The following is a 21,394-nucleotide window of genomic DNA, read 5'->3' as shown; positions in this document are numbered from 1 at the left end:
ATATCCAGATGAATCATTAAGGAATGACTCTCAGTGCGTCTGGTTGCCTTTATGTAACTCCCATCCACCCCTTCCTCCTACAGTGGCATTGGGCTGCCACTGTGCAGCCCTCGTGGAGCAATCAGGGGTTATGGGTCTTACTAAGAGTGGCCGTAGCTTTTGAACTCACAACCTCTAGACTCCAAGCCCTATGCCCTAAACACTAGACCGCCACTCCCAAATTCACTCTTGGCCGATGTTGGAGCTTGGCCTGTTTTCCAGTGTAGTCCTGTTTCTCTGACTGTGACTAACTGGATGTGCTCTCTTCATCCTCTGACATGGGAGCTGGCTCGGAGCTCGTCTGCCTGGCTGTGTGTTTCCTGGACGGGGCCGCCTTTTACAGCTTCTTTTTCTATGTCTGCTTCTGTCTCCTTGAACCCCAGTGGGCCTCAGCAGATGGCCGCTCACTCCGAGCCTGGTTCTGCTGGAGGTTTCTTCCTGTTCAAAGGGAGTTTTTCCTCTCCACTGTCGCTACAAGCATGCTTAGTGTGAGGGATTGCTGAAGAGTCAATGAGTCGATGCAATCAGCTGGTTTTCCTTAGATAGAAAACTTTGAATCAATCTGACTGGATGATCTGGTGACTGGAAAGTGCTTTGAGATGACATGTGTTTAGGATTTTCTAGATCCATTAATCCCAGTTTATCATGGAGGCCATGAAGCAGGAAAGAAGCGCAGACCATCATGCTACCACCACAGTGTTTGACCGTAGGGTTACAGTGAGCCTTGTTAAATAAGATAATGTTTAAGTTGGAATCATCAAGGTGTTTCTGCCGAATGCAGAACAGAACTTTGAGTTAAATTATAGTTTGTTTAGAGACTCTGGGATTCTGTTTGAGGAGTCCGGTGGGTTTGGATCACTTTGTTTTCTCTTAATCAATAAAATTACCATTTAAAAGTACATTTTTACCCCCTTTCTTTTCTCTTATGTAATTATCCTGTTGGGTATTAAACTTTCTCTGATTTATAACAGCAAGTTTTGATGCCACAGAGTCATTTAATTTATGCATTTTCATTTTTACCTATATATTTCATTATATACCTGTTTGATGAAGTTTGAGTAAGAGAGCATGCTAATATCGCAGTATTCGTTATTCTACACTGTCAAAATGAGAAGTGGTCAGAGTTACAAACAATCTCAAGTTGGACACGTGAAGGAATATATTGAAAGTACTTGTTTAAATCCTTTGACCTGTTTTAGGAATCTGATTGGGACCAGGCTTTCCCTGATAAGCATGCGTAGAATTAGAAATTTTGCCTAATTTTCTTCCTTTTTCCAAGATTTCTTTCTTAGCAGCTGTGAGTAAACATGGCCGTAATGATGTGGTTAGAGTTTTCACGGCTCTTTCTTTTATAGATCTCGTGGATGTTAATAGAATCTCCCATTTATCTGCCTCCAAGGGGGAGGATCCTGGTTCCATTTAAAAACATTCAGCTTCTTCAAAAAAAAACTCAAACTTTCTCTGATCTCCATCGACTCATTTCGGCCCGGTATGTAAAATTTCTCTTGATTCTATATTAGCTTAAGGTTCAGCATTACCTTTGCAAATATTTTATTTTTTCTATGATATCAGTATCGGTTGAAACATCTCTTGGATATTTGAAAAGAGTTATGGCTTCTTTTACAAACACAGTGTGTTTTCCTTCCTAATCAAAGCTTCTTTTCTAGCTTTTAGATTAATCCTCCTGTTTGAAACACTGGAGGGATTCAAGGTTTGCTTTCTCTGCTGCTCTTTCTTGTTCTCTTTATAGGAAATATACGGGACCCTACGGTCACATCTAGCAGTAGAATTTCTAACCCAAAGCTGATTTCTGTGTCCTGGTGATATTTAACTAAAACATACCTACCAATCAGCCTGTTTGTATAAAGATGTGTAGCTTCAGGCTAAAATTATCCACTTCTTCTTTATGGCATGAGCCATATTCTAACTTTAAACTTCTGATTTAGTATTTATATGTTTGTTTTTTTATTTGACCACATTTTCTTTACACTTAAACTTGACAAGGCCGAGGTGTAGCATGTTCTTTTTTGGCTATCATGACTGCATATGAAGGATTTGTCTAATTATCTCTTTCCCACTGGCCAAAAACAAAATTTAAACCCGGGATTATAGTGGCAGTGGGAAAAGCTCACTGATGCGTGTCTACTCGGGTCAAACGACTCGGCAAGCGACCCGTGTTAAAATCTCCTCGGCTCTGATTGGCATGCTGTGGGAACACCAGAACCAGAATGACCTACTAAATTACCTGACACTATTGAACTCAACGTACGGACGTCAACACGCCGCGCCAGTCGCTTCTGATCTAACAGGCAGATACAACTCTGTTTACATTGGATAAACATGGAGCAGCTCTGATGAGAGGGATTCAGACAGATAATAGAGAGAAACAATAATTAATACTGACTACACCCTGCCTCCTTCCATGTTGCTCTCCATTGTTTACTTCCCTGATTTCTGTTGCACTGGTAACATCAGCAATGCTAACCCAGCCTGATGGTTTCACCAGACAGGCAACAATGGGACAGAGGCCACGCAGCTGCCAGCAAGGGGTTAGACCAGCTTTATTAGCCAATAGGAAGGGGGCCAAATGATGATTGTTAATAGGTCGACCCATGTTTGAAAAACACGCTTTAACGCGGTATTTTCTGTAGGAAAGAGGCTCTAGAGCAGAGGACACGGATTAGAGGACCGCGGTCCGGATCCGGACCCAACCTGATTTAAAACATTTATAAATTACCGCATGCTGTCTGACAACAGTGTCTAACTTCTCTTGCTCCTCTTCTCCTGTTAATACGGTAAAGCCCTGGGGAGCGTCCGGCTCCAGGCTGCACGTGATCCAAATGAGCCAATGAGCTGTCAGTCTGGGTTGCTGCTGCTGCTACTTTTAGACACAGCAGGCAAACCTGTGGCAAGCCGGGCGATGGGAAAGAAGGAGAAGACCATGAGAAAAAGAGAGCAGAGAAAGTGTGGACTGCTGGAAGAACTGCGGTGAACTGGTGAAAGAAAAGTGAAATGGCGTGCTCAAAGATGACCCTGCACATTTAGAGGATGTTTGGCTCAACCTGCTGCTGTGAAGCAGGATTCTCCACCATGAACAGAATCAACAATAAATCTGGATCCAGGCTCAGAACGAGCTCCTTGATATGTGCTTGAGAATGGCTTAGTCTCCGGTTAAACCCAGGTTTAAAGCCTTGCAGGGCAGCCTAAAGCCCACTGCCAACATTAAGACAGAAAAAAGAAAGAAAATAACAAACCATCAGTTCAGGGGTTTGAGAAAATATGGGAATCAGGAAATTATCTACATAACAAACTGAATTATTGCTGTTCTCTACTTAAAAAAACACTATAGATTTTAAAATGGAAAAATTTTCTATTTTTAAAATATTTCTTTATGTATAACATGGAGGCATAAACACCTCATTTTATTTCAGTGTTAAATTCTGTTTAAAGTAACTGATTACAATTAAAATGCCTCTGGACCTTTACTGGTTGTTGATTTTCTTTATTCGGACCCCGATGATTTTTAATTAATTACTGCGGCTCTAGTGGAATTGACCAAGAACCAGAGGAATGGGAAATCCAAAAGGCAGGACCTGCATGGCTTCCTGCAGTCTCTGGATCTTCTGAAAGGACCAGAGCGGCTGGGGGCGGGGTTAAAGTCATCCCTCCGCTGTTACCTCAGGTTGCCTCTGGGCTCCATGCTGTTATGCAGTAACATCTGTTACATCAAGGTACTATTTTGGTCATAATGACAGAACAGAACTGCAGCATGACACAATCAGACGCTAGGCTTAACATCAGAACACACAGGATCAGATCACCAGACTTCAGCCGGGGGGGGTTCTTTCACTAGCAGAAATATTTGATTACATGAAAAACACAGATGTTTTAACCTTAAAAATGGGAGATATCTGATGTTAGCTTTATATGTAACACACTGAACCTCTCTTTTGTCCCACTGGGAAAGTAACGTGTGCAGGATAAAACCAACTTGATGTGAAAAATATAAACTGTCAGCAATATTTTAAAGAACTGATCATCTTAACGGCTCTATGACCAAACTTTTAGGTAAAAGTGACTTTGGTGAGTTTGTTGGTCTTTAGGAGCAGCTGCAGGTTCAGACACATGTAAAGATATAGACCAGGGGTCACCAACATGGTGCCCGCAGGCACCAAGGGGCCCTCAAGGACCACAAGGGGGGCCCTTAGAGTCTTCTGAAAATAGAAAAACTTAACAGTGAGCTACATTTGAAATTTCATTGTATTCTGTTGCTTCTTTTTTTAATCAGTTATAGAACATTTCATCACTTAATCATATATGGCATTTAAGCATTTATAGAGATTTCAAAATGAAAATGTCTAAAAGAAAATTAGAAATGTAAAGAAACAATAAAAATATGTATATAATGTATCAAGTTTAGGTGAACGTTGACCCTTGTAATTCATAGGTCAGTTTTGGTAGCCCTTCCTGTGACTCAGTACCCCTGAATTAGCCCTCAACTCTAAAAGTGTTGGGAGCTGGAGAAATCCCATCTTTCTCCAGCAGAGTCCGCCGTGGATCCTCTGAGGGAGCCCCCTGCACAGCTGCAGCTCGTCAGGATCATCAGAGGATCCACTACTTAAGCTGTCTTCAGACCTTGCCTCAACGCCGCAGTGTTGTTCCAGTTGGTCAGCGCTAAAGCCTAGATCCTCTGAGTATCTCGATGACTTTGAATCCAGTCTGGATTCTAACTATTATCTCTGTCTTCCAGGAAAACCTGTGCCTCCTCTGAGAAAGCTCTGGAAGAGCTAACCTGCCGAGCCGACCCTCTGAGCCAAACCCTGAAGATCCCTCTGAGAAACCTCAAGCAGCTCAGGACTGAGCTGGGACTTCCAAGCCAAGGTCTGTTCTAACAAGACGTGAGACGCTGAAGCAGCTAACGGACTCTGCTGATGAACCCTGCTCCAGAACCAACAGTGACTCTCCCAAAGTTAACCTCAAGAACCCTCAAGGTACAATCAGTGAACTTCTGGAAGTTAAACCCTGCCAACAAACCGCTAACTGTGCTGTCTCTCACGCAGACTCCGGTGAACCAGTATCCAGGCCCCGAACCAGAATCAGTACATTCTGTGTGTTTGTGCTTAAATAAACTGTTGAACTTTTCATCCTTGTGTCCGTCAGTGGTGTTCTGCATAACTGGGTCGCCTTCAGTGAACCCATCATGACAGAACACTGCGGCCAAACTCTAGGCCCAGCAGATCACTACATCCATCGACTAGAGGAACAGGCTGCCCAAATCCATGGGCACGGCCTGGCGCTACGTGAGTTAAACACCCACATTGAAAGACAGAATCAAGCTATTCAAAGCTATGCTAACTACGTGTACAGCGCTAATGCTGCGCCAGTACAGCAACCATTTCCGGGTCCAGTCCCTCCTCCGAGGTCACCAGCTGTGACGTCATCAGAGTTCCGTCCTAGTCTCCCAGAAAGATTTTCTGGTAACATGAAAGATTGCAAAGGATTTTTATTTCAATGTCGGTTGATTTTTCAGAACTCCCCTGGCTGTTTTTCCACGGATCACAAGAAGATAACTTTAATTCTCTCTCAGTTAACAGGAAGAGCCTTGGAATGGGCTCAGGCAAGATTTGCCGCTGACGATAGTTTAAATTGCTACTACTCTGATTTCATTTCTGAATTTACCCAGGTCTTCAACCAGGACACTGACCAAACTATTGATTCTAGAGCTCTTTTCAACCTTAAACAGGGAAACTCTTCGGTGGCTGAATTTTCTATTAACTTCCAGGTTAAAGCGGCAGCTTCCGGATGGAACCAAAGCGCCTTGAAAGGAGCCTTTTTCCTTTTTCTCTGCTCATCCTGGAGTCAGTAGAACAGTAGCTCTCATCTCCAGACGCTTCTGGTGGCCCTCTCTCCACAGGGACGTAAAGGAGTATGTGTTGGCTTGCCCCACATGTGCCCGTAACAAAGCCTCACACCAACCTCCTTCTGGCCTGCTTCAACCACTTCCTGTTCCCTCGCGTCCCTAGTCCCATATCGCCATTGATTTTGTCACCGGTCTCCCTGTCTCTCGAAGTATGTCCACTATACTCACCATTGTTGACCGCTTCTCGAAGTCCTGCCACCTTGTTCCCCTCAGAAAGCTTCCCACGGCCTTCCAGACAGCTCAGCTCCTCATTAAACATGTTTTCCGGCTTCACGGCATCCCCCAAGAGATCCTCTCGGACAGAGGTCCTCAATTCATCTCCCAGGTATGGAAGGCATTCTGCTCTGCGCTCGGCTGCAAACCCTCTCTCACCTCAGGTTACCACCCCCAATCGAATGGTCAGACCGAGCGCATGAACCAACAGTTGGAATCCACCCTTTGCTGCCTCACATCGAACAACCCCCTGGATTGGAGCCAATTTCTCCCATGGATTGAATATGCCCATAACTCCCTCAGATCTGCATCCACTGGACAATCCCCATTCCAGGTCAGTCTCGGGTATCAACCACCTCTTTTTCCCGCAGATGAGAGAGAGATATCGGTGCTGTCCGTCAATCAACACATCCGCCGTTGCCAGAGGATTTGGAGGGAGACCATCGCCACTCAACCAGTCATCAGTGTCTGTTAAACGCTTCGCTGACGCCAAGAGACGTCCCGCCCCCGAGTACTCTGAGGGCCAGGAGGTATGGCTCTCCACTCGAGACATCCCCCTCAAGGGGATGTCTCGAAAACTCTCCCCAAGATTCATCGGACCCTATAGGATCACTCGAGTCATCAACCCCTCAGCTGTTCGTCTCCAACTACCTCAGTCCCTCCGAATCCACCCTACGTTCCACGTGTCCCAGATCAAGCCTGTTTCTTCGAGCCCTTTGTGCCCACCGTCCGACTCCCCACCACCCGCCCTGGAGGTCGATGGTCATCCGGCCTTCACAGTGCGCCGCATCGTGGACTCCCGTCGACGAGGTCGCGGATGGCAGTACCTCGTCGACTGGGAGGGCTACGGACCAGAGGATCGCCAGTGGGTCCCAGGCTCGTACATCCTCGATCCTGCACTCATCGAGGAGTACGAGCGTTCCCGCCCATCTACCTCTTCCGGACCGCCAAGGGGCGGTCGTTGAGGGGGGGGTACTGTTGGGAGCTGGAGAAATCCCATCTTTCTCCAGCAGAGTCCGCCGTGGATCCTCTGAGGGAGCCCCCTGCACAGCTGCAGCTCGTCAGGATCATCAGAGGATCCACTACTTAAGCTGTCTTCAGACCTTGCCTCAACGCCGCAGTGTTGTTCCAGTTGGTCAGCGCTAAAGCCTAGATCCTCTGAGTATCTCCATGACTTTGAATACAGTCTGGATTCTAACTATTATCTCTGTCTTCCAGGAAAACCTGTGCCTCCTCTGAGAAAGCTCTGGAAGAGCTAACCTGCCGAGCCGACCCTCTGAGCCAAACCCTGAAGATCCCTCTGAGAAACCTCAAGCAGCTCAGGACTGAGCTGGGACTTCCAAGCCAAGGTCTGTTCTAACAAGACGTGAGACGCTGAAGCAGCTAACGGACTCTGCTGATGAACCCTTCTCCAGAACCAACAGTGACTCTCCCAAAGTTAACCTCAAGAACCCTCAAGGTACAATCAGTGAACTTCTGGAAGTTAAACCCTGCCAACAAACCGCTAACTGTGCTGTCTCTCACGCAGACTCCGGTGAACCAGTATCCAGGCCCCGAACCAGAATCAGTACATTCTGTGTGTTTGTGCTTAAATAAACTGTTGAACTTTTCATCCTTGTGTCCGTCAGTGGTGTTCTGCATAACTGGGTCGCCTTCAGTAAACCCATCATGACAAAAAGGTTGGTGACCGCTGATATAGACCTTTGAATGGCAGGTCGCCCTTTTACCAAGGTCTGAAAAGAGGTTCCAAACTTTTCCCCTAAGATGAAAGTTAGTCGGGTTTGAAAATTTGAAGAATCTCCAAGGTCCAAGCCTGCCATCAACTGAAAAATACCGGAACACCAGAGTCACTATCTGGGAAGACTGGAATGGATCATTATCCCAAAGAACCATCAATCAACAACCCACTGACCTAAAAGTGTCAGTCCTTTATTCAGCCATCCAAAGTATATAGAGATGTTTCCTGCATGTGTTCATCGTCTCTCACCAATCTATTTCCTGTCAGACCACTTTCAAAATATAGGCCACAAGAGTGACATCATTTAAAAAAACTCTCCTGAATCCTCCTTCAAAAGAGTCGAATGCTGTCATACAGAAAGTTGGCGGGATTAAGAAATATTTCCTACAAATACATGTGCACAGTATTATGAATACCTGGAAGGTGTTTGAATGAGACCCTTTGAGTTTTATATTACTTTTTTATGTAATAAAAAGAGAAAAAGCCCACAGCATTACAGCATTGCATCCTCCACTGTACTTTAGAGTGAAAGCATGAAGTCTTTTTTACAAAATATAATTCTTAAACTAAGATCTAATCTCAATCATAACTCTAAAGCATAAAGTTTCAGTATAGTTAAGAAAAATCAACGTAATATGAACCAGAACTGAATCAAAGAGTTGTTATGGGAACGGGAAATGTCCAACCAGCTGTGTGAAGCGTCATTTACAGTCATGTGATTGATGTAGATGTTGCCAGCGGGGGATTTTTCTGCAGCAGGAGAACAGAGCTTGTGTTTAAATGTAAGGAGACAGAGATCTGCTTGTTGCTCTGCTGCTTTCACCACTGTTAGGATGAGAACCTGTCACGTGGGGCCAGAGCTGAGCGAACGTCACCAATCAAGCTTTTAACTACCAGGACAGGCCATATCCTGGGAATGATATTATTCTGAGGAGGTAGATATTTTGGGTAGGTGGTTTTTATTTCTTGGGTTTGCTTTATGAGCAGGAATTAAAACAAACAATAGGATGTAGAGAAAGAACCTAAATTTATGTAACTGTATTATAATCTTTAATTAAATGTTCAGTTTGGTTCACAAAACCAGCAAATTCAATATATAAAGATCTGTATGCCTTTTCAATCATGAAAGTTTAAAAGTATGATTAAAAAATATATATATTATTATTCTGATTATGATTCAATTAACCAAAAGACACAGGAATGTGAAAAATATTTCCCCCTTGCAGAAATTCTGGAAAGTATTTCCAGACTTGGACTAGGCCCGTCTAAAACCTTTAGCTGTTAGATTTTGAGGCATTCGGAGGTGGAATTGCTGCTTTAGATGGTTGACCTGCTCCATAACCAAAGTTTGCCATGAACTGATGAACCTCCAGGATTTCCTAGACTGAGAGCAGCATTCATTGCCCAGGCATCAACAACGAGCCGCCCATGCCCTGAAGCGACGCACGTTATATTGATCGTCTATTTATCAAATCTCTGTTGGTCTCTCTGGGGAACTATTTCATTAAACCAAGATAAGGGATTAAGTCGGGATTTTCCAGATATCCTGGCCTGATTTTGCCCCAAACTCGGATTCATGCAGGCAGTTATGCATCAGTTACCATGGTGATTTGTTTATCGCAGCCACACCAGACTAACAGCTCAATCCTGGAGCCATATCTGCTCGCTGAGCGTCACACCGATCAGAAACCGATACGTTCCCTCACATCATCTCTATGTTGTGGTATTTTAACAGCGTACTTTAAAAACCACAAAAATATATTCTATGCAGTATAGTACGTTAAAGTCATCGGTAAGTCATATTTGAATGTCAAATCTTTCTGGCTTAAACATGTGTATAAATTTACTCTTTATTAGAATTTCTATTTAAATTTAAAAAATCCTATTTTTAAATCTTTTTTTTTTCATTATCTTCTGCAGGCCAGTTAGTTCTACGTCAGCCTGAACACCTAAATTCGGCCAATTATATATCAACGGTCATCTGTCAATCAAATGTTTTCGGTCACAGCATCTTGATTCATGTGTCGCAGCTAATATACGCAACGGTTGAAATCAGAATCCTTTCCTTTCCCATTGAGTTGCGTCCCAGTGTTCACGGGGATGGACGTCTGTGTCTTCGGCAGGCGTAGAGCTAACAGAACTGGCAGCGTTGCGAGGCAAGGGCTCAAACATGTACGGCTGGAAGCCTTCTACACCAAACCAAGCTTCTGCCGCCCTGGCGTCCTCTTCCACAACATCTTCGTCCCCGCTTTCCTCCTCTAAATAAAAAATGGATGACGGAGGAGACTCATCCACGACCTCCGACACTAAACTCTCCTCCTCTTGCATGTTTCCGCTGTCCATAGCGTTCCTTGACAGCGTCGTTTCTAAGTCACCAATTTAGTGCTACTTGGTCCCAATGGAATTTCCCATTGGGAACCTGCTGGCACTAAGATGCTAACTGGTTAGCAAGATGCTTCCAACAAACCGGCCACAACCAAACTGGTTGTGAACCTTCCGCCACAACAATCCCGCCCCCTTAATAATCGACCAATCACATTCACTTTATTCACTCGTATAAAATTGGGCACCACTCATGAGAATTCAGAAATGCAACGATTGGAACAGCCGCTTCCCTACGACTTTAATTATTTCAACATTATTATAGTAGCCATTATTAATGCCATTATTACCATAACTTTCTATGTGGACACTGTTTCTGTTTTAATGTGTGCTGTATTTTTTTTCCCAACAATCACCTGCATGAGCATAACCGCTCTTCTGGGGTTAGCATCCGCTACCTACACTTGCCTGTTACGATACCTTTACGGTTTGAGTCCAGAATATCTGCTAATTGTGTGTAATTCTATGCATTAGAACCCACTCAGCAGATGGCCGCTCACGCTGAGCCCGGTTCTGGTTCTGCTGGAGGTTTCTTCCTGTTAAATTAGAGCTTTTCCTCTCCACTGTCGCCAGGTTCATGCTCAGAGTTAGGGATTGCTGTTGTTGTGGGAAAAAGGTATTCAACTATAAAGTCCAGTTAAATGAACGGAGATCGACGGATTTCACTCAGTCGCCATTTTATTTTACTTTGCAAAGTAAAATGAGAAAGAGGCAACAGCCCTGACTGCATGATGTTCAGCCCGGCTCTGACTAGAAGGCATTTGTCTCTTTCTAATAAAGTCTGTGAAGGTCTCAATTCGGAAATAACACACTTTATGAAATAAATCCTGAGAAAGAGTCTAGATGTTATTAGAACTATTTATTTTTATCCCAAACACTTCCCTAATAGAATAAACTTTCACTTTAATAACTCTGGGCTCAGAGGCCAGAATCTATGAAAATCAGCACATATAATAAATACACAAAAAAGGAAATTAATAGAGATAGATCTTTTCCCACCACAGTTTAACCCTTTCTATTATAAAAAAGATAAAAATCTTTAATGCAATTGAGAAATAAAAAGGAAAAAAATCAATGACTATTTATCATTGGATTTGTTAATTCGTATTAAGATCCGTTGTAAGAGGTTCTGATTAGTTAGCAAAATATGAATATAAAAATCTAACGGCGGATGTCTGGGGGACAGTGATTGGCCTCCATGTTCTGAATGCTGGCGTACCATAAAGAATAAATGATGAACAGTTTAGTTTGTGCCTTCAAGTCGTTGCCCATAGGAAGACGTTACTGGATATAACCTAACGGAATATCTTCAGAACGGCTCCAAATGACACTAAACTCATATGGGTGAGTAGAACATGATGTGATAACGGAAAATCAAGGGACCAATGTAAAAAAGAAAAGGTGTTCCCCTTTAAGGGCCAGATTATCTGCTGCTGTGATTTCTGGAAACAACAGAATGTTGTTAAATCATACCTGATGTTTGACAGCGTTTTTTAAAGCTTTCCGTTTTTGAATTTGTAATTTGAGGAAAAAGTTACTTCTGAAATTCTAATTATTTTTGTTCAGAGAAATTGTCAGTCTATGTATTTTAGGCTGTTTAGGCATTTAGTCAAACCGCCATTGTTTGCTGAATCAATGAATGTTAACCTTTCTTGGATTTAGTTCGATTACTTCCACCTATGGACGAAGGAATTGATCATGCTAGGTCAAGCCAGACTTTATCTCTTAGCTTTAGTGGAACAGGCCTCTGATGGTATTACCACGGCCGTATTTGACTATTAGTATCAAACTGATAATCTGCTTATCAGATGTCTGCTGGTCTCTCTGGGTTTGAGAAAGGGTTTCCGTATTATGATTTTGAGCTCTGAAAAGTAAAATAACTTTAGGGTTTAAATAGTTAAAGAAGTAAAGACAAGAAGACAAAGGATTGCCAAACCCGGAGTTAGAAACAAACACATCTACAGTAGAACTGGGAAGAAAGTCTAGAAAGAAAAATGATGTTTATTTTCTAAGAAATAACTTAATTCTCATACAGTTTTATTAGCTGGAACTCTCTCTATATCTAAAAGGTAGTCCTGGTCCTGGACAATTATCGCGAATGTCTTATAAACGTCTTGGTCCTTTATTTTGATTTCAGCACCATATGAAGTATAAGATCTGTGAGGAAACTGGCTGAATGAATCCTGCCTCCTCCGTTAAACAGACGGAAAGCAAACAGCCTTACAGGAATTTACACAGTTAATTCAAACTGGATAAGGCATCCACAAACATTTATCTTGATCGAATCTTTACAGGGGGATCAGTCCTGGTTCCTACCACTTTTGAGTAGCTTCTTGTGGTTCTGATTATTTTTGTTTATGTCTGAAGAAATTCAAAGTTTCCTTGAGTCTCTGGCTGCTGACAGGCAGCCGGGGCTCCTGGCAGAGGAGACGCCGTTTGGCCTGATGGGCCAATCACAGAAGGGATCTGGGATATGGGTTCCCTGATCAGTAAGACACGTCTATCCTATTTAGTTTAAAATCCGAGGAATGGAAAAATAAAAAGTAAACTAGCTGTCTTTATTGATAAATAACTATTAAGTAATTTAATAATAAGCCATTTAATTATATTTAACATTTAAAAGTTTAACTAAAGATTAATATATTTTTCCCCCTACATCTATTAATCAGTAAAGTGTTAGTTGTCACAGGTGTACCTTTTTGATTAAGTGATCAATAACCGTTCAATAGAATAAGATAAGGGATTATGATTAAATAGTTTTATTAACTAAGCTTTGTCATTAATACAATTAAAGTTTTAATTTATTTTTATTTATTCTTGTTAATTTTGACAATTGTGATTTGACAATCACAAAAAATGTGACAACCCTCACTAAACCACAAGGAATATAACAAAATTATTTATTTCATATAGGCTACTCATAGAATCTGGGGTTGCAGAACATAACCAACATTTGATAAATGATGACAGAGACAAAATATGTCAATATTTACTTCTGGTTTTGACGCCATCATCATGAAAGGATTCTGCTCCAACACAAGTAAAAATACAATTTGGTATTAAGGATAGAGAGAAGTGATATTTGATTCTATAATAGATCAGTTTCTATGTTCGATCTTAAGGATTTTGGTAAATGCTGCATTTAAAATGACTGTTTAACAGCTGTTTCTAAATAAAAATTTTATTTATAATACCAAGAAAATTGCATTTTTATACACCAGATATAACTGATCGGAGTAAGTCAGGCAATATTATTTTTACGGGTCTGAAAACATTAGGGTTTTAACCCTGCTGAGAAGTCTTAGGTTGATTTACGCTTCATAATTGGTTGGAATTGGTTACTGTCCCTTTAAGAGTAAAGGCGGAAACTGGTCCGGCACTTATATCGCCCCGCCGGTTCACTTCCGCCGTAGCTTACGTTCAGTTAGCACCCAGCTTCAGTCGATGAGCTGATCGATTTACGTTTTTTCTCCTCAGTATCTTTACGAAATAAAACCGCATTTTTATAAGTCAACCAGTCGGTTATATCCGGTTCTACAGTGAGAGAGGGAGTGAAGTTAAGCCACAATGGCCCCGAAAAGCGGTGAGTCCGAAATATTTCTTAAATTCCGCAAAATGTCGATTTTATACTTTGTTAAAAATAGATGTTGGTTTATTAATACCGTTAAAATTAATCTACTTAACCTTGGTGATGACATACAGTGAGGACAGGATTCAAAGATTAATTTTTTGACGTTATTTATAAAAGCAGAATTGATTTATAACTCGAAGGGTGTGTAAATGATCTAACGGTTATAATAGCAATAAGACATAAAAAGCGCAGTTTGGGTTGGATTGCCTCACATTGGACTCTGTATTACTTTAAGCTGATGAGGTAATGCTCCTGTTTACACTTCAGGGTCTGAAGGCTGACCAGCCCGCCCACATCACCAGCCCTCCACACCGTGCTTAAAGCAGGGCTTTTGTGCTCTGCATTGGGAAAGAAAATATCTCCCTTTAAAAAAAAATAATGTGATTAGAATAAAGCTCATCAAACTGAACCTGATTTGGTGTTCTAGTTTTCAGTGGGATGTTCTTTTATTTCCCTTGGGATTCAGCTTCACACAGACAACTTTGATCTCTTCTCCTGCAGCTTTTCCTCGCTGTCGTCATGGATTCTGAGAACGACATCCTGTCGAAGGAGTACCTGAAGATGATGACGGATATGATCGTGCTGTGTGCCACTTTGGCGCTGTCTCTCTTCTTCTGGATCCTCTCCCTCACCATGAGCGCCGTGTCTGGTAAGCTGCCTGTAGGCCAAAAGCTTTTCTGGCTGGATGTTTGAAAGCTTGTGTGAATTTATCTTCTAAAACTGAACTGTGAAATCATGTGCTCTTCTCCGAATCCTCCTGAAGCCCTTTCTGTATAATAACGAGGTTCTTCTTGGACACGCTTTAAAAATCTGCTTATTTCCTGCAGTTATTAAGAAGCCAGTCTGATTTTTCACTCTGGTTGTTGCTTTTAAGGTCTAACTTAATTTGGCCAAAAAAAAAAAGATGTTCTAGATTTACTTCCTCTGATGTAATAAAATAAAAGCATTGCCACAGCATAATGCTGCCTCCAACATGCATCACTATGGCAGCTGTATTTAAACAGCCTGACCAAAGCCAGATTCTTCTGACCTAATTGAATCTGGTCTTTTTTTTATTTTAAATTCTCTGTTTGTATCTCTGCCAAATCATCTGCTGAACGGATCAGAGCAGATTTGGGTTTAATCGACATCTATGCCCACAGATCTGTCCCCATGTTTATTGTAGTTTTGAAATCCCACTATTACTATTTTTGTGCTTCTTAATCCTGAAGAATCTGCAGAAATGTTCGTGTTGTGTTGACGACGCTGACTCTACGGGGTTAATAGGATGCGATCAGAATCACTGTGTTTGCAGCTGTTTTCTGCAGTTTTAGGGTTTGATTCGGTTGGTTTTCCACGGTCTTTACTCTTACAGAGTGCTAAGTGATGTTTTTAAAGTGTATTCTGTTCTGCTCAGATTGCTTTCTTTCACATCTTTGAGGCTAAATGTCAAAGAATTTCCCCTCCGGTACGATGATGAAAAGCCGCCTTGTTTCTGTGCAGCGTAGAGCCGCGTTGTAAAGAGACTCCGCTGATGAGCTTCAGCTCCTCCATGGTTGTCTTCAGCCATCTTTACCATCAATGCTTTTCCTTCTCTGCTTTGAAACCAGAGGGATTCTGTTTCAGGAACCGCCTAATGTTTTTATTACCAACTGATGCTTTTTAACTAAACCTATAAAATGTATTTATTCATTTTACTCCCACTGTATTTTTCTTGCCCTATGTACTTTTTAGTTTTTGAGAGTTGGAGAAAGATTTTCTGCTCATCAGAGTATTTTTACATCCTCATGTTGGTTTTGTTCTAAAGGGAACCTGCAGCCGGTGTCACCGTGGCGATGGTTGTTCTCCATCTTGGTTCCCCTTACACTGACGGGTCGAGCGCTGAAGAGACGCAGTCTGGACCGGTCAGGAGCTCTCGGAGGTGAGTTCATGTGGGCCTTTTACCCTCTTTATAACTTTAAATCGCAAAAGATTTTATTGGGATTTTTAACAAACGCAAAATAGAGAAAAAAAATAAAATATTACATATGTAAGGCTCTGAAATGTGAAGCGTTCCTTACGTATTCAGAACCCTGATTGGATCTTTTTTTTTTTTAGGCTAAAAACAGAGCGCCTGAACATCATGTTTAAATCTTGCCTCTTAGACTGATTACTGTCTGGACTTTGACTGGGCCATTTTAACAAAATAAAAACAGGCCTTTAAAGCAGTTTTTCTTCCTATCGGTTGACATCAGAGGTGCCATGAAAACCCTTCTTCTCTCATTTCATCCGACCATTGACCCAGAAAGGAGGCGATCAAACAGAAACGACTTGAAACCCAACAATTCTCCCTGTGTTCAGGTTTCAATAAGACATATTGTTTTAAGCATTTGCACAGAAAGTTCCCGTCTTCAACTGCTGACATTGTGAGCCTCATTAAACGGGGGAACTTCAGCATCTCGACTTCGCTGCTACAAAGAAATCCTCTGTAAAGATGAGTGCTCAGCAGAAAGCCCATTTTCTAGAGGTCAAGCTCGGTCACCACATGGAGACACATGTTGATCTCTTGAAATTAGAAGCACAGAAACATCAAAATCTGATCTTTGCGGCCCGGCATCCATGGGGTTAGCATCTCTGAACCCAGTTAGTGAGCTACGAATTATGTTTGTTAAAGTTGAGCTGCTTTACTTTGCTGTATAAGGACATCTGAGGCAGCATTTTATGCTTTATTTGTGCTTTTAATCATTTCAGAGGCTGTTTTTTTTCCAGGGTGGAACAAGATAACAACAAACTGTCAACATGGATTCTCCATGTAGTGACATAGTTATGGTGTGCATAAAACCGGACGCATCGCTGCGAGTTATATTCAGCTACCGATGCGTAATGTGATGCAGAGAAAAGGCTATTATCTGGATGCATGGCTTGCAAAGGAAAGCTCTAATCTGAGGACTTAGAAAGTCAACGTTCTGCCAGGTGCAGGTCAAAGTCGAGAACACGGGTAGAGGTGCAAAGTCCAGCCGTGTTTGATGAGCTTGTCACAAAATATGCTTTGGAAACTTTCTAACATGAAGCTAGTCTTTGTTTAATTAGCTAACAGTTTGCTAACATGATGCTAGCTCCTTATTTGTTGATATTCATTAGCTGTTGATGTTCTGGAAACGATTAGCATACAGTGAACGTACCTTTGTGTTCGCCTCACAGATCAATGATGGAACGTGAGCAAACATCTCTATTCAAACTGCAGGGTTTTTTCCACAGTATTAATGCATTTTATGGAACAACGAAACATTTTGGGCCTAAAATATCATAGAAAGCTTTAAAAAAAAAAGGCTTTATTCTTTAGTCTATTTTCCATAAAGGTGTCAGCTTCTATGTATTTAACCTGACATGTTTAGCAATGATATTGACACAGTCCTCTTGGCTCACTGAGGAGTTTGGCCTAAAAATAAAATGGAGGCCAAACTCCTTTTATTCAATAGCAATTTGGATTTTTCTGCCCAGAAAATTAAATATAAATATAAATCATTAAAAACACCAAATAACTGAAATGATGAAGTGGATGTAAAGTTCTGATTACAGCTCAGCTTGTTGTTGCTCAAATTAAACAACACAAACCCAACTTATAAACAGAAAGCTGTTTGTGATGCTTTCATTTTGGCCATTGGTTTATATTTACCATGGATGATGATTTATTTAAATGTTCCAGGGACCTGAAGATCTAAAACTGTGGATCTGAGATGCAGATGACTCCATTTAATAAAAAAAAAAAAAAAAAAAAAAAGGACAGGTTTGGGTTCGGTTGCACCAGCTCCATGTGAAATTATGCCTAAAAACTATATTCATATCACTTTATGGCTAATAAAACAATATTAATAGATCTACATAGATAGATAGATAGATCTCTATAGATAGATATGTTTTATTGAGCCGGTTGGTAAACAAACACAGTCCAATATTATGTGAATATAAAGTACCATGAAACACAGACATGAATAATAAAAGGAAAAAGAGTCAAATGAAGACCAACTTATTTGCTTAATGCAGAATAAATTAACAAACACTGAAATTCTATGATTGAACATGGAAAAAAAACAGCACACTGACATTGCTTCTGTTTCTCTGATAAATCCTCAACCGACTCACTGTCACGTGGTCGACCCCTCCTTCCTCCACAAACACAAACATCTGTTATTAAAGTTGGCCCAGTTTTCCTTATCCGACCAAAACAGATGTTGCAAAAAGATGCTGATGCTGATATGAGGCGCATCCCTCTTTAAACAAAGTGATCAGGTTTTTATGTCTGATGGCTTTTGAAAGAATTCAATTAATTAATTATGGTTATTAAATGTGAACAAATTTAATGGTATATTTTACTGTAACAGAGAAAAGGGGAAAAAGTTCAGTTTTACCTTCCGCTTGCAGCTCTCCTGGTGGGCTTCGTTTTGACGATGGCCAACTTGAGCTTCTTCTCCGCCCTGCTGGCCTTCTTTATCACCTCCAGCAAGCTGACCCGATGGGGGGCAGAGAAGAAGAAGAAAATAGATGCCGACTACAAAGAAGGTGGGAGGAGTCTCAGTAGTTGGAATAATTTCTAACCTAAAGAAATCCTAAAACTGGAGTTTTTTTCCTGTCAGGGGGTCAGAGGAACTGGGTTCAGGTGTTCTGTAACGGCGGCGTTCCCACGGAGCTCGCTCTGCTCTACATGATCGAGGTGAAAATACAAACTGGCTGCTCTCAGTTTAAATGGCCGCTCTGCATGAAGCTCATGGTCGCTGTGCTGCAGGTGGGACCCGGTGAAATCCCCATCGACTTTGGGAAACAGTACTCCGCCTCCTGGATGTGCCTCTCTCTGCTGGGGGCGCTCGCTTGCTGCACGGGGGACACCTGGGCGTCGGAGGTGGGGCCTGTCCTCAGCCAATCACAGCCCAGACTCATCACCACCTGGAAGGAGGTCCCAGCAGGTGAGGGGGGGTAACAAAAACAGATATGAATGGCAAACATCTCCATCTCTCTACATGCGGGTTTAAAATATTCCATCAGGGGTTAAAGATAAATGCAGGCCACACTTTTCAGATCAGAGATTAGTGAGATCTGTGAGGCCGTCTGGAGGTTTTTTATCTGATCCAAAGCTGCTGCTTCTCCTCTGCTCTTGATCATCCAGGGACCAACGGAGGCGTTACTCCCGTCGGACTGGCGGCCAGCTTCCTGGGCGGGGCGGCTGTGGGCGTGGCTTACTTTGCGATGCAGCTCCTGACGGTTAGCGACCTGCACCTGGCTGACCCCCAGTGGCCGGTGGTGGTGTACGGCGGCGTGGCCGGGCTGCTGGGATCCATGCTGGATTCCTTCCTGGGGGCCCACATGCAGTACTCGGGTCAGTAACGGTTCCCAGTCTGGTTTGTTTCAGTTCCCTTTGAGGCTGAATTCACCAACCCGCTCCCCGCCTTAACCCTCAGGCTTCGACTCGAGCATCGGGAAGGTGGTGAGCTACGAGTCGGCCACCACCAGGAGGATCTGTGGGAAGCCCATCCTGGACAACAACGCCGTGAACCTGTTCTCCTCCGTGGTCATCGCCCTCCTCCTGCCTGGGATGGCGTGGGGACTGTGGCCTCGATAAACCAGCTGAGCCCGCCTGAGTCGATTGGTACGGACATTGAGGACTGCGTTTGCTCACAGGGTTGTGATTTTGAGGAACATCTGATGAAGCTGGATAGGTGAACATTAACTGTTGGTCCAACTTCCTCGGCTGTTTGAAGAGTTTAAACATTCTCACAACCAGCGGAAGAAAACATTTAAATCACCAGCAAAACTCACCAATAGTCTTTAATGGAAGATAATTTAAATGCTGGATCAACCAGCAGCTGCATCACCTGCAAAACCACTGACCGATTAATAAAGTTCAATGATTTTTAAATCTGATTTAAGTCTTTACAGTTTAAGAGATTTAATCTTCAGATTTGACATTATAGTGACATAAATAGTGGCTTTTTAAATCAGGCGGTGACTGGAATCCTGACGGGTTGGAAACTCGGAACACCGATAAGAAACTTTCTTCCCTAAAAGCAGGAATGTAGAGAATCTTGTTTAGTTTTACCCTGGAATCAGTTTCACAAATACGGAAATATTAAGTCTGTTAGCAGCAAATTATTCTCACTATCAGAACTTTAAAAACTATAAGCTGGAAGCTTTTCCTGAAACAGGCTGTGGTCCGATGACTTCATTCTCGAAATTTTTCAATTTTATTCTCATAATGTTATGACTTTATTCTCTTAAACGGAAAAAAATTAAATCTCTAACCTTGCCCTGATGCTTTGCAACCCAAAGCAGGAACCTTCTAGTTTGCACAGATTTGTTTTCTGAGTGCACAGAACCATCAACATTCATCAGTTTGATTATTTTTTTTTTTTTGCTGTATTTTTTTTTTTTTTTTTTTTTAAGATTTTTTTCTCACTTCAGATAAAATTCATTTTATGTTTGATTCATATTTTAGTATTTGTAAGTTAGTGGTTTATTTAATGCTTTTTTTTTTCCAGTTATAGCTTTAGTCTTTTAGACAAGCCTTAAAAAACAAAATCCCAGATAAGGACAAATTGCTGCAGCAACCTTAATGATCTGACTGTTGTACTGCCATCTGCTGACGTAATGCGGTACAGCATATTGATCGATGCATTCGGATAAAGACTCAAATGAAAACTAAGCGCATTCTCTTAAAATTCAGCTAATTCTAATTAGTTATTACAGTTTAGTTATTTTTTTTTTAGGTCTATTTTTTTTTTAATCTTGAAATCAGTGAGTGGAAATGTTTTTTATCGTACTTTTGGTTATTCTAAAAACCTCGGAGGCAGCAGAAAGATGAGACCTGAGGGTTTGTTAGAGAAATAGTAGTTTTACATGTTGAACCTGTAAAACCCTGAGGAGGAATGGATGGACAAACTATGGAGGACAGGATATAAACAAATTTGATCCAATCTTAGACAGCTTTTTTTAAATCTGATAACATTCTGTCTCAATCCGATGTTCTGATCAGCAGCTGCAGAACATATGAACCACCCCGACGTTCCTGCTGAACCTTCAACTCATCAGATTCAAAGATGAGAGAAGAACGTCCAAAGCTCGAAACGGAAATCTGGTCCCTGAAATAAAATGCTGCCGAATAACGAAACCCAAAATAAACAGGATCCAACTACAGCTCCCTGATGGAAAAGACTTCAGGCGGAGCGCCGGGTTTCCAGAGGTATCACTGCTTTTATTTCAGAGTGTCTGAGAGAAAAGGCACTAAACCAAACCAGGAGTGGAACAAAGAAGTGGAGTCGGTTTAAAGAACAGAACATCAGGCGATCAAATAAGTTCTCACACCTTTCCAGGGTAAACAGCAGGAGAAGATAAAGTTTCCCCCCAAATCAGAACGATCAGCTTCACAATAAGAATTGGAAATGTAGTGCTTTGTTTCCCAAGAGTGTCCAGAGTTCTTTACAGCAAAGAGTCCTGAGGAGACCCCCCCCCCCAGGGACATAAA

General features: G+C 41.9%; 1 protein-coding gene across 2 annotated transcripts; it reads left to right on the top strand.

Moving 5' to 3' along the window:
• Window positions 1-1,394: 1,394 nt before the first annotated feature.
• On the top strand, window positions 1,395-20,011 carry tmem19 (transmembrane protein 19). Of its 2 annotated transcripts, none has more exons than XM_038267143.1 (8): window positions 1,395-1,528; window positions 14,425-14,572; window positions 15,710-15,823; window positions 18,304-18,441; window positions 18,516-18,592; window positions 18,665-18,842; window positions 19,043-19,252; window positions 19,335-20,011. In XM_038267143.1, the coding sequence occupies exons 2-8, from the start codon at window positions 14,443-14,445 to the stop codon at window positions 19,493-19,495; spliced, it is 1,008 nt and encodes a 335-aa protein (XP_038123071.1). In that variant the 5' UTR covers window positions 1,395-1,528; window positions 14,425-14,442; the 3' UTR covers window positions 19,496-20,011. The 2 variants fall into 2 exon arrangements, with proteins under 2 accessions (XP_038123071.1, XP_038123070.1); XM_038267142.1 differs by lacking the exon at window positions 1,395-1,528 and adding an exon at window positions 13,688-13,875.
• Window positions 20,012-21,394: the final 1,383 nt, after the last annotated feature.

The sequence above is a fragment of the Cyprinodon tularosa genome, unplaced genomic scaffold (assembly GCF_016077235.1).
Source record: "Cyprinodon tularosa strain WSP-4 unplaced genomic scaffold, ASM1607723v1 ctg663, whole genome shotgun sequence".
Taxonomy (NCBI): Eukaryota; Metazoa; Chordata; class Actinopteri; order Cyprinodontiformes; family Cyprinodontidae; genus Cyprinodon; species Cyprinodon tularosa.
This window is presented reverse-complemented; position numbering and strand designations above follow the sequence as displayed.